The sequence below is a fragment of the Salvelinus namaycush genome, chromosome 7 (assembly GCF_016432855.1).
Source record: "Salvelinus namaycush isolate Seneca chromosome 7, SaNama_1.0, whole genome shotgun sequence".
NCBI classification, from domain to species: domain Eukaryota; kingdom Metazoa; phylum Chordata; class Actinopteri; order Salmoniformes; family Salmonidae; genus Salvelinus; species Salvelinus namaycush.
The window spans coordinates 51,908,678-51,920,807 of NC_052313.1; the positions used below are offsets into that span (position 1 = coordinate 51,908,678).

A 12,130-nucleotide genomic window follows, 5' to 3' on the forward strand; every position below is an offset into this window, starting at 1 on the left:
AGCAACCTGATAGCAGCCTCCCTCTTCTCTCCTAAACGCTTCAAATCGATCTGTGGGCACATTGTATCCACTCACCTCACCAGGCGTTTGATAGACAAAGGCTGCCAGCAAGAGGCAGCTATCTTTAAATAGATCATTTAGCAGATTACAGGCCTAGACTGAGGAATTTCTAAGCACGCAGAGACAAAAGGACATGGTAGGGAAGTGATACTGAAACAATGGAAATCTGTTCTGAAGTTCACGGAGCTCGCAAAATAAGAGTTGAAAAATAATGTCTTTGTGAGATCAGATTAGGCGATTAAGCCAATTGTAATAGTTGTATCATTACGGTGCCTCGGCCCACTCACAATACGTGGACAACGAACACGACCATCTGTGATATTTGATCACAGGATATGACAGATATACACAAACATACATACACTGAATGTACAAAACATTAAGGTCACCTGCTCTTTCCATGACAGAGTGACCAGGTGAATCAAATAAAATGTTATTGGTCACATACACATGGTTAGCAGATGTTATTGCGAGTGTGGCAAAATACTTGTGCTTTTAGTTCTGACGGTGCAGCAATATCTAACAATTCCCCAACAACTATCTAATACACACAAATCTAAGTAAAGAAATGGAATAAGAATATAAATATATGGATGAGCAATAACAGAGCGACATAGGCAAGATGCAGTAGATGGTATAGAATACAGTATATACATATGAGATGAGTAATGCAAGATATGTAAACATTATTAAAGTTGCATTATTGAAGTGACTAGTGATCCATTTACTAAAGTGGCCAATGATTTCAAGTCTGTATGTTGGCAGCAGCCACTCTATGTTAGTGATGGTTGTTTAACAGTCTGATGGCCTTGAGATAGAAGCTGTTTTTCAGTCTCTCGGTCCCAGCTTTGATGCACCTGTACTGACCTCGCCTTCTGGATTGTAGCGTTGTGAACAGGCAGTGGCTCGGGTGGTTGTTTTCCTTGATGATCCTGTGACATCGAGTGCTGTAGGTGTCCTGGAGGGCAGGTAGTTTGGGAAAGGGAGATACCTAGTCAGTTGTACAACTGAATGCATTCATCTGAAATGTGTCTTCCGCATTTAACCCAACCCCTCTGAATCAGAGAGGTGCGGGGGGCTGCCATAATCGACATCACCCATGGCCACGCAGTCATGGGTGAACAGGGAGTACAGGAGGGGGCTGAGCACGCACCCTTGTGGGGCCCCAGTGTTGAGGATCAGCGAAGTGGAGATGTTGTTTCCTACCTTCACCACCTGGGGGCGGCCCGTCAGGAAGCCCAGGACCCAATTGCACAGGGTGAGGTTTCATATAGCTATAATGATTGGTTGACGGTAGGTGGGGGCGGGAGTTCCTGTATACACACAAACTCACTTCTTTGACAACTTCCTTCACAGCAGCTCTGCATGAAAGCTATGATCCCTTATTAATTTACTTGTTAAATCCCCCTCAATCAGTGTAGATGAAGGTGAGGAGACAGGTTAAAGAAGGATTTTTAAGCATTGAGACATGGATTGTATACACGTGCCATTCAGAGGGTGAATGGGCAAGACAAAATATTGAACTGCCTTTGAACGGGGTATAGTAGTAGGTGTCAGGAGCACCTGTTTGAGTGTGTCAAGAACTGCAATGCTGCTGTGTTTTTCACACAAGTTTCCCGTGTGTATCAAGAATGGTCGACCACCCAAAGGACATACAGCCAACTTGACACAATCCCCTATCCCCTAGGAACGCTTTTGACACCTTTTAGGCGTCCATGCCCTGATGAATTAAGGCTGTTCTGTGGCAGGGGGGGGGGGGGCAACTCAATATTAGGAAGGTGTTCCTAATGTTTTGTACACTCAGTGTATATTTAAGTCTACTTTAGTCAGTGGTGACACAATGACCTCAGAAAGCCCCCATTTCAGCACTTTCCATGTCCTCACAATTCACTCAACCACAGTTCAGAGCATGAAGAGATTGTTTTTATTACCCAGACAATTCAATTTGACTTCCATCACCACATTATTCTAAAGCCTCTCTCTCATTCCCCCACCCTTCTCTCTCTCTCGTTACCGGCTTCAGTCGGCGAAACCTTTCCCCTTTTCCTGTGTGTGTGTGTAATGCTGCTGTCTCACCCCAGGCCTCCTGGCTGGTGGGCGGTCACATGATGATCCAATGACCCAGTTCTCCAGGGAAACAAAATCCCTCTGTCTACACTTAGGTCTTCCTCTATGAGACTGAGGTCTTCCTCTATGAGACTGAGGTCTTCCTCTATGAGACTGAGGTCTTCCTCTATGAGACTGAGGTCTTCCTCTATGAGACTGAGGTCTTCCTCTATGAGACTGAGGTCTTCCTCTGATGATCAGAGACAACAGAGTTGTAGCAGGATCTTGTTAGAACATGGTACAATTCAGGAAAATATAATTATCTTTGATTAATAGGAGATGGTGTGTGTTTTCCATTTCAAAACGGAAGGACACTTTGACACTATCAGTTTTCTGCTGCAGAGAACACATCCTAGTGATGAAGACCAAGTTAGAATTCAGACTGCCATGTCTTTGTTCTAGTTTTCAGACGACCTTTCTTGTACATTATGTATGACAGACAAACCATAGACAGTCAATCACATGAGTGTTTAACATGTTTTCTATGACGACAACCAATGTTGAAAGGTCAGAGGTCACAGCCTAAACACATCAGCAGCGTGACGTCTATAGAACCAACCATTGACTTCTAATCGAACTAGTCTTTGTGCTCCATTATAACCCTGAAAAGTTTTTTTTAAAGGGGATCACACACACTGATTTTCCGCTCCGCTCGTCCGGGCACGGGCCAGAGAGCTGGGTGCATGAACCCTGATGTCCTTGGTCGTCACTGTGGGAACAGGAGGAGGATCTATATTATGGTACGCTGCACCACGGCTCTCACCTATGGTGTTGACACAGTGGATAAAATAGTACTACGCCTCAGTGTGTTTCATTAGCTCCCTATCAGCCGTGAAATAAAGCTGCCACCTGTGCCCTCAGCCACTCCCCCCTCTCTTTCATCTCCTCTCTCCATCTCTTCCTCTTTTACTCAGTAACAGTCTGTTTCAAGGAGGCTCAAGACACCCCCCTCTCTCCATCTTACACTCATTCACACAATTTATTCCAAGGACAGACAGTGTGTCTCCAAGTTGTCATGGCACATTCTTCAAGAATTCTGACAATTATTTAACCATTAGCTCCTCATTTCCATCCCAGCAGGGGACCGTGAGGAGGGACGTCCATTTGTAACTAGTTGCTCGTCAATAATCTGATTAATATCAGTCATAATAGATCAAAGGGAATGTCAAGCTCTCTCTCTCTCATAATGTATTTCCAGGCTGAGCGTGCAGTTCATCAAGTCTAGAAGTTGAGAATCTCTCCTATTCGAACAGTGAGGACTTTCACGCTTCACTTCACTAAGGTCCTATCAAACTGACAAACGCTCATCCACCATCCATTGCTATTACATCACCACTGTCTGCTGTGCTAGGCTAGCTCATTCTCCTGACACTGCTGTGGATAGGTAGAGGGGCTCTGTTCTCTAGGACAGAATGTCCTGAACGATCCATCCACATAGAAATGTATTGTGTAGAATGGACAATGTTCTATCACACAGTGTTCTATCACATTTCTATCTACATTCAGTTTTATGAATGTGTCGTGCTGGGCTGCTTTCATCCTGACATCCCTGTAGATTAGAACCGTTTCAGTTGGATCACATGGAACAGGTTTTGAGCAGCTCCCTCTGGGCTCTGGGACCAGTGACCTAATAACAAAACACTGATAAAAGAAAAAGAGTACTGTAATTGAGATTTGATTGAATTGAGCCCAAAGCCATTTCAGACTATTGAGATACACCTGAGCAATGTTCCTGTCTCTGTATGATCTCTAAAGAATGAGTGTGTGCTGTGTAGTGAGATATGATTCTCTGAGGGGGACGGCATTAAGGGTTATGCCCCCCTTTATCAGCACTCTTTAGTGTTCCTATCCAAGGGCCCGGAACCAACACGTGGAACATTACCAAGTTCAAACACTCACTGGCTCAATCTCTCCTGATGTGGCCTTTTCTGCTCCATTAAATCCCTGCAATCCATCATCAGCATCTTGGTCCCTGTGTAGGTTAATACTCAGCAGTACGGTTGGTAATACTGGAGCTGTAGCAGCTCAATAGTTATAGGCAGGGCCAAAGATATACAGAGTTTGGTGGTCAACTTGCTTTGAGATTCTAGAATTATGATGGGCACCATGTTGGAACCAAATGAATGGAAAGTAGAATGTTATTGTTATTGTTATTGTTATTGGATGGAAAGGAATTAACCGGATAATTAAAAGGAGAGCAACAAGACAAAATGGATTAAGGAGGAGCTCTGTGGATCCCTGTTCAAGAAGTAGCCCAGTCTGTCCGCACAGAGAGGCAGACAGACACACGTACAGTATGAGGGTGTTAAGTCATATGTTAATACCACCTGGCTGAAAGACACTGGACCGAGAGACAGAGGTGTGAGGTGTGATAACACTGTGATTACACAGCTCACACAGTCATAATACCGCCATTTAACCTGGCTAGATCAATACGGGAAGCTTGAGTCGACGCTCTATGAGTGAGGTCATCAGGAGAAATACGTACTCATGTCCATTGAGAGTTTTTTATTTTTATTTTTTCATGCAGCAAGCCTACATCAAGGAAATTAGCTTTTTTTTCCTTTATCTCATAAAAATGGTTTTAAAGAGACCAAGCATATTACATCATATTGTAATGTACAGTACAGCTTTTGAATTGATGTAATTTACACAACAACAAAAAAAATGTTTTTGATCAGATAAAATGTTTGTGTGAACTTTAGAAACCCCTGACCGGATCCTAAGTCTAACTACTAACGACAAGTGGTGTCATGGCCCGTTATCCGTTTAGCTCAGATCCTACTAATCCCAAAACGTCCATCCTGTCCCGTTCTGTCCCTAGAAACACAGCACAACAGTCACAACACCATATAGGCAGTAGACCCTATGTAAATATCCTACTGGTGGACACAGATGCTGTAGTACTGTATTACTGACTATCAGGAATAATTAAACACTAAGAACATGCTATACAGTACATCTAATGTAACAGAGTGTAGGCTACATTACATAATGGTAACATTACATGCTCATGAGTTTCCCTTTCAAAGCAAATTAATTCAATATCTTCTTGTCCCAGTTGGAGAGATCCATTGTGCAGTCAGATATGATAATTTACATGTCTGTATATTCACCTCTCAACAACATGACCCCATTATATCATGACATGGTTCTAATGCTTCATTAAGGTCCCTCCCCCTGGCGAGTATAAAGGAGATTATCTATCGAAGTGGACAGCGAGAGAGAGAGAGAGCTCCCCCAATCCTAACCTAATCCCCAGGAGACAGGAAGTCAGCAGGAGAGAGACTTCCTGTCCAGACGAGCAGATTAGTCAGCAGCCAGACAGCCACGGCCTGAGAGTTTCAGGCTCTGTCCCACCTTACTAGTATTGACCAGTGTGTTACTGTTCCTATGTGTCTGTCGGTCGCCCGATCTGCTTCATACATGTTTCATCGCTCACCTTCGTGTTAATGAATAAAGCATTACTGTCTCTATGCTATGTTGTTATGTTTCTGTGTATGATTTTGTACTTGTGTTTTGAGTGAACCCTCAGGAATAGGGAAGAGTAGCTGCTGCGGGAACCAAATAATTGAATAGCGAACAGATGTCATTGGCTGAGACTGATGACAGAATCATTGATAATGTCCTGATTCCTGTGTCCTGGCTGATTTCCCCCGAGGCAGAACACGTTCCCGAGGGAATTACCCCAAAGGAATAATGTATTTATCAATAACAAGCCATTGTCAGGGGATGAGCCCAAAACATGGTGCTACACACAGAAAAAAGTCTGTACAACGAGCCTCATCACTGAGATTTCACTCACGGCTTCAGCTCTATGGATGAATTAGTATTTGGGTTTCATAACCCACCAATACATCATAGGCAGAGTGGGGGTGAAGAGGACATGTTGACAAGGAGGAGATGATGGAAAAATGCATAAAAAGACGACTAGGAGAGGAACAGCGGGCACCTTGTGCAAACTGACAGCTACAAACATTACAATGCTGCCTTTGAACACTTTTGCGGGAATGACCATTTGAAATTGTCAACCTAAAAAAGGTACACTTGCATAACTGTGTGTGTGTGTGTGTGTGTGTGTGTAAAAATCTTCTCCTCTCCTCTTTTTCTCCTCCTCTTCTCTCCTAACGCCAGACAGCATTACTACGCATTATATCAAAGTTCAGGGGGGCCCGAGCTTTTCGTTACACATTACACTCTCGCTCTCTCCACAGTCCCCTCGTGACTAACTAACCCAGTGCGTACTGCATCCAATGGCTTGCCTCCCTCTCTCCCTCTACTCACTGTCACGGGACCGCTCTCTAATAGACACTATTGATGCCCATCAAAAGTTACAGTATGTTATTCAATAGTCATGTATGTAGTGAAGTCCTATGGGTGTAGGTTTGTAGCCAATCACCAAGACGACGTCACTATTTGCTATTCTTTAATTCACGCCCATCATCAGAATCAGAGTCTGTCTGTCTGTCAGCCCGTCTGTTTGCTGATAAACACACGCCTCAACACGCGGCTACAGTCATGGCCTTCAGAGGTGACGCGCTGGACGACTCGCATGTATACCCCGACTAGTCCACTGATGTTCTGTGTAGTTTTGTTGTTGAGCCAAAGATGCCATGTTATTGAGGTGATCCAACTTCATGTGAAACATCACAAATAATCACTGAGGCACAAAATGTAATAAACTGAAGTTTCTCTCCGCCACAATTCAGATCTATAAGCAGTAAGCTCATTAAACCCAGAGAGCCAGGTGTGTGCACTGGGCAGCTACCCTTTAATACCTGAGAGCACCACACTGTGTCTCCTTCATTCAGTTAATGGCTACAGTCAGTAATATGTCCATAAGCTTCTCCAAATGCCTCGGACCCCGTGGGCTCATTGGAGCAGCCCTATGGATTAGCGCCAAACACGCATTACTGTACTGAACTGGATAACCCACAGCCCGTAGGCTCCGCTGTAACCTATTGATTTCCCCAGCAGCACACATCAGCCCTAAAACCACTGGATTACGTAATTCTCCACACAACTATGCTAGTCATATGGTCTAATGTGTGGTAATAGGATGTGTTCCTGCCTGGTCATAAAGACAGAAGGAGTGTTTGTTTGCTTTAGGTAAACCAGTGGAGGCTGGTGAGAGGAACTATAGGAGGATGGGTTCATTGTAATAGCTGGAATAGAACAAATGGAACGGTATCAAAACACATCCAACATATGGAAACCATGTTTGAATCCGTTCCATGTATTCCATTCATTACAATGAGCCCGTCCTCCTATAGCTCCTCCCACCAGCCTCCTCTGATGTAAACTTATGAACAGGTGGTTTATGGATATGGGAAAAAAATTGCTTCATCTTTTAACATGCAACACAGAACATAAATAAATTGGTAGAAGTGTGTATTTGCACTCTTGGGTTGTTGTTTTACAGAACTTTACCAGGGGTCTCTACCTCATGAGTTCAATTCCATTATTGTTATGTTTACATTTCAGTCAATCATTCAGTTTTCAATCATTATTCTTCCTAAATTAAAAACATTCTGAATTGATGGTTTGGCGTGTGCTGTCAATTACGTCTGTCATTGCGCACATCAGTTTGACTTTAGCCTATCTGCCGACTAACGTGCGCTTATATCACAATCTATTTCATGAAAAAGACATGAGGTGACATTGATGCTGTATCAGCAGTCAGCACAGGTTCCTGGTGATGACAGAAGAAAAATATACATCAATAAATGATTTTGTCGGCAACTAGGCTATAAATGAAATACACAATTCTAATAGGCTACAAGTGACTACTCTGTTAAGCTCGAGGAAACAATTGTAGAACCCTATACCCTTAAATTGCGGTTTAAATGCAACTATGATGATTTGCTCCTTCCGTATTCTAAGAGTGAGTCCATACTTCACCTTACAGAGTCAAGACGATAGTGACACTGTGCAATTCAAAAAGTTTAAACAGACCAATTACAAACTCCTTGCTTCATTTATTTTAATAGTTATAATGTAGCCTATTTAACATTTTACACTCTAGGGAATTGGCCGATATGGATAGGGCTAAATTGAAATGTTTCTTACAGAAGAAATATTAAAATGCATAACCATTGTAGCAACTGAAAAGGAACAGTTTGAAGAAAATTATGAGACGAAAGGTGAGTACACAACAGCTCACCTGAGAAAAAAAAAATCCAACATTACACTTGATTGTATGTGCATTTTACATTTACGCCACATTTGTTGATAACGAAATCTGAAAATACTCTGGACACATTCAGTAACCTGATAAGACTATTCCTGGAAAATGTGGGGTAGGTGCAACATAAAACAAAAACATTACAAGGGTTTGAGTGAGAGGACTAACTGGTGTCTCCAAGTCGCCACACCTCTCCAAAGTGTGCACAGTTCCTAAGCAATTTCAATGCACTTTTAATGACTCAAAGAACAGTCTTCAACTATAAGGTACTTTTTTTTGCTCTGCTAGCTGCAACGTTGAGGAACTAGATCAAGCACACTTGTAATTCTTTCATTTGGAACACAACCCTGAATCGCCGCGATCACACAATTGCTGTTTTATGTTTACACAACCCAAAAACGGTCCGTTATAAATCGCAATCTAGGTCAGGTGGGCATGATTTGAAAGCTTGTTCTATTGCAACATGACTGGCTAAGTTATAAAATACGATCTAACAGCTTTCACAAGGCAATTCAGAGAAACAGATCGTAATTTTGGTGTACATAGAAAGGAGTTATTAGTGTATTCAGGTGTGTGTGCCAAGACAAATTTTCTTCACAATAAACAAACAGTCTCATTCTGTTCAGAACAACAAAGAGTATGACGAAATGTCATCTTGTAACTGTACATAAAACATAATGATCATAAACGTTGACACTGTATACGACATTTTTGTGAAGTTCACATTCATGTGAAGTTCACATTTGGACTCACTGATTGGCTTGCTTCAAAGCGGTGGGTACGAGTGTAAAGGGCAACATGGGAAATGGAAACGCACAATTGTTCATAGAAACGCAACAATGTTTCATTGAGAATAGACTGTAAAGCCGCAACCACCTGACCAACAAGTTGGTAGCCTACTATGCAATAGTACTATGCAATAGTAGGCTAAACCCCATATACTTTTGTTTTGGCACAACCAAATGGATTCCAAGTAATTCAGTGCAATAGGCTACTTACCCATCTGGTGATGAACTTGCGAATAGAGCTAAAATCCATTCTTTAACAGGTTCCAGCTGCTCCAAGCAATTTCTTTTTTGCCGTCTTCTTTAATCTTTTGACGCTAGCTAATTTTTTATTTCTACTCTATACTCCATGACTTTCGGACGGTCCCCTTTTTCTGCTTAAGAACTATAATAGTCTGGGTGCGACTATTGTAATCCTATACGATCAGTCACCTATTGGTCTCTCTATGAAAGGTAAAGCTCAAATGCTCACGCGCTTTCATAGTTATGGTTTCATTCATATGCTGACATGTTAGTCTATGCTTCAATTCAGCAGCCAGTGCGGTATTCTTTTCCCCTAATGTTTCAGACGCAAAGTCCCCTACTTCTACTAGTCAGAAGTAGCGTCTTCTTTTTCCTCTCCTGCAGCCAGTGCGGTATTCTTTTCCCCTAATGTTTCAGACGCAAAGTCCCCTACTTCTACTAGTCAGAAGTAGCGTCTTCTTTTTCCTCTCCTGCAGCCAGTGCGGTATTCTTTTCCCCTAATGTTTCAGACGCAAAGTCCCCTACTTCTACTAGTCAGAAGTAGCGTCTTCTTTTTCCTCTCCTGCCTTCTCTCGCTCACCTTCCTCGCGCCGGTAATCTTCTTGGCTCTCCGCTGTGGGAAATAACAGTTTTTCTTCCATCATAGGCTACGTCACTGGGAGCCGTAAGCGCTTGCGCACTCTAGTGTCACACACTTACCAACTGGAATGTATCAGTTTCGGTCAGGCATGCATGCTCATGTCTTTTCTCAGCAGAATCGCTTAAAACTTCTTCAGGATTGGTGGGTCCCCTGCGGATGGTTGAGCTAATGTAGACTTATGCGAATAGCATGAGGTTGTAAGTAACAAGAACCTTTCCCAGGACATAGACATATCTGATATTGGCAGAAAGACTATATATATAGAAGAATATAAGCTAACTGCACTGTCCAATTTACAGTAGCTATTACAGAAAAATAATACCATGCTATTGTTTGAGGAGAGTGCACAGTTTTGAACATGAAAAGTTATTAATAAACAAATTAGGGTCATTTGGGCAGTCTTGATACAACATTTTGAACAGAAATGCAATGGTTCCTTGGATCAGTTTAAAACTTTGCACATACACTGCTGCAATCTAGTGGCCAAAATCTAAATTGCACCTGGGCTGGAATAATACATTAGGACCTTTTCCATTTCAAAGATGATGGTACAAAACAAAACAGTTGTTTTTTTCTTTGTATTATCTTTTACCAGATCTATTGTGTTATATTCTACTACATTCCTTTCACATTTCCACAAACTTCAAAGTGTTTCCTTTCAAATGGTACCAAGAATATGCATATCCTTGCTTCAGGGCCTGAGCTACAGACAGTTAGATTTGGGCATGTCATTTTAGGTGAAAATTGGGGGAAAAAGGGTCCAATCCTATAGATGTTCTTAACTAATTCACAAAACTGTTGCACTAAGAGTTAGAAACAAAATGGAATGGCAAATTCCCCATTAATGCATGGCAGCGCACCATGGTAAAGTTTTGGACCATAAAGCCTAATTAATTTTGGCACGTGCAGGCTACAATAAACTTAAATCAAAAAGTGTGTGTGTGTTTGTGAGAGGGAGAAAGAGAGAGTTCACAAACCTGCTCTACTAACACACTGAAGCCTCAGGACCAGAACATCCAATCAATCAGCTGTGCAACCACTGCACCACAGCAGAACCCAAAACAGAGCTGTATTTCCTGACAAAATGTCACAAATTTAAAACAATTAGAGAGTGTCATTTCCCCAAATTTGAAACCCTTTCTCAAGGTTTCAAAGACCGCTCTGATGAGGATAGGCTAACCGTCCTTTTGGGGGAGGACGCAGAGAGGTGTGGGCTGGCAGCGCACTACATTGCTGCCTGTCATATAATGAGGGACAGTGTCATGCCAATAAAGCTAATTGAATTGAATTGAGAGAGAGCGACTTGAATCAGTTATAGAACCTATTGCCCTTTATGGTTGTGAGGTCTGGGGTCCGCTTTCCAACCAATAATTCACTAAATGGGACAAACACCAAATTGAGACTCTACATGCAGAATTCTGCAAAAATATCCTCAGTGTACAACATAAAACACCACATAATGCATGCAGAGCAGAATTAGGCCGATACCCACTAATTATCAAAATCCAGAAAAGAGCCGTTATTTCTACAACCACCTAAAAGGAAGCGATTCCCAAACCTTCCATAACAAAGCCATCACCTACAGAGAGATGACCCTGGAGAAGAGTCCCCTAAGCAAGCTGGTCCTGGGGCTCTGTTCACAAACACAGACCCCACAGAGCCCCAGCACAGTGACACAATTAGACCCAACCAAATCATGAGAAAACAAAAATATAATTACTTAACACATTGGAAAGAATTAACAAAAAAACAGCAAACTAGAATGCTAGTTTGGCCCTAAACAGAGAGTACACAGTGGCAGAATACCTGACCACTGTGACTGACCCAAACATAAGGAAAGCTTTGACTATGCACATACTCAGTGAGCATAGCCTTGCTATTGAGAAAGGCCGCCGTAGGCAGACTTGGCTCTCAAGAGAAGACAGGCTATGTGCACACTGCCCACAAAATGAGGTGGAACCTGAGCTGCACTTCCTAACCTCCTGCCCAATGTATGACCATATTAGAGACACAAAGCCATTGAAAGAGAGAAAGAGAAAGAGAGAGAGAGAGGTCCACTACTTGGGTCATGAAATGCTTGCCTTGTACCCCAAGTCTGGGAACTGTCCACTC

At 42.4% G+C, this 12,130-nt stretch overlaps 1 protein-coding gene across 1 annotated transcript in view; it reads right to left on the bottom strand.

The window, feature by feature from the left end:
- Positions 1–9,567, bottom strand: part of LOC120050518 (probable phospholipid-transporting ATPase IH) — a 64,500-nt gene extending 54,933 nt beyond the window's left edge. The window contains exon 1 of the mRNA XM_038997109.1: positions 9,350–9,567. Coding sequence (XP_038853037.1) covers positions 9,350–9,388 — 39 coding nt within the window. The 5' untranslated portion in view covers positions 9,389–9,567. The remainder of the gene's footprint in view (positions 1–9,349) is intronic.
- Positions 9,568–12,130: the final 2,563 nt, after the last annotated feature.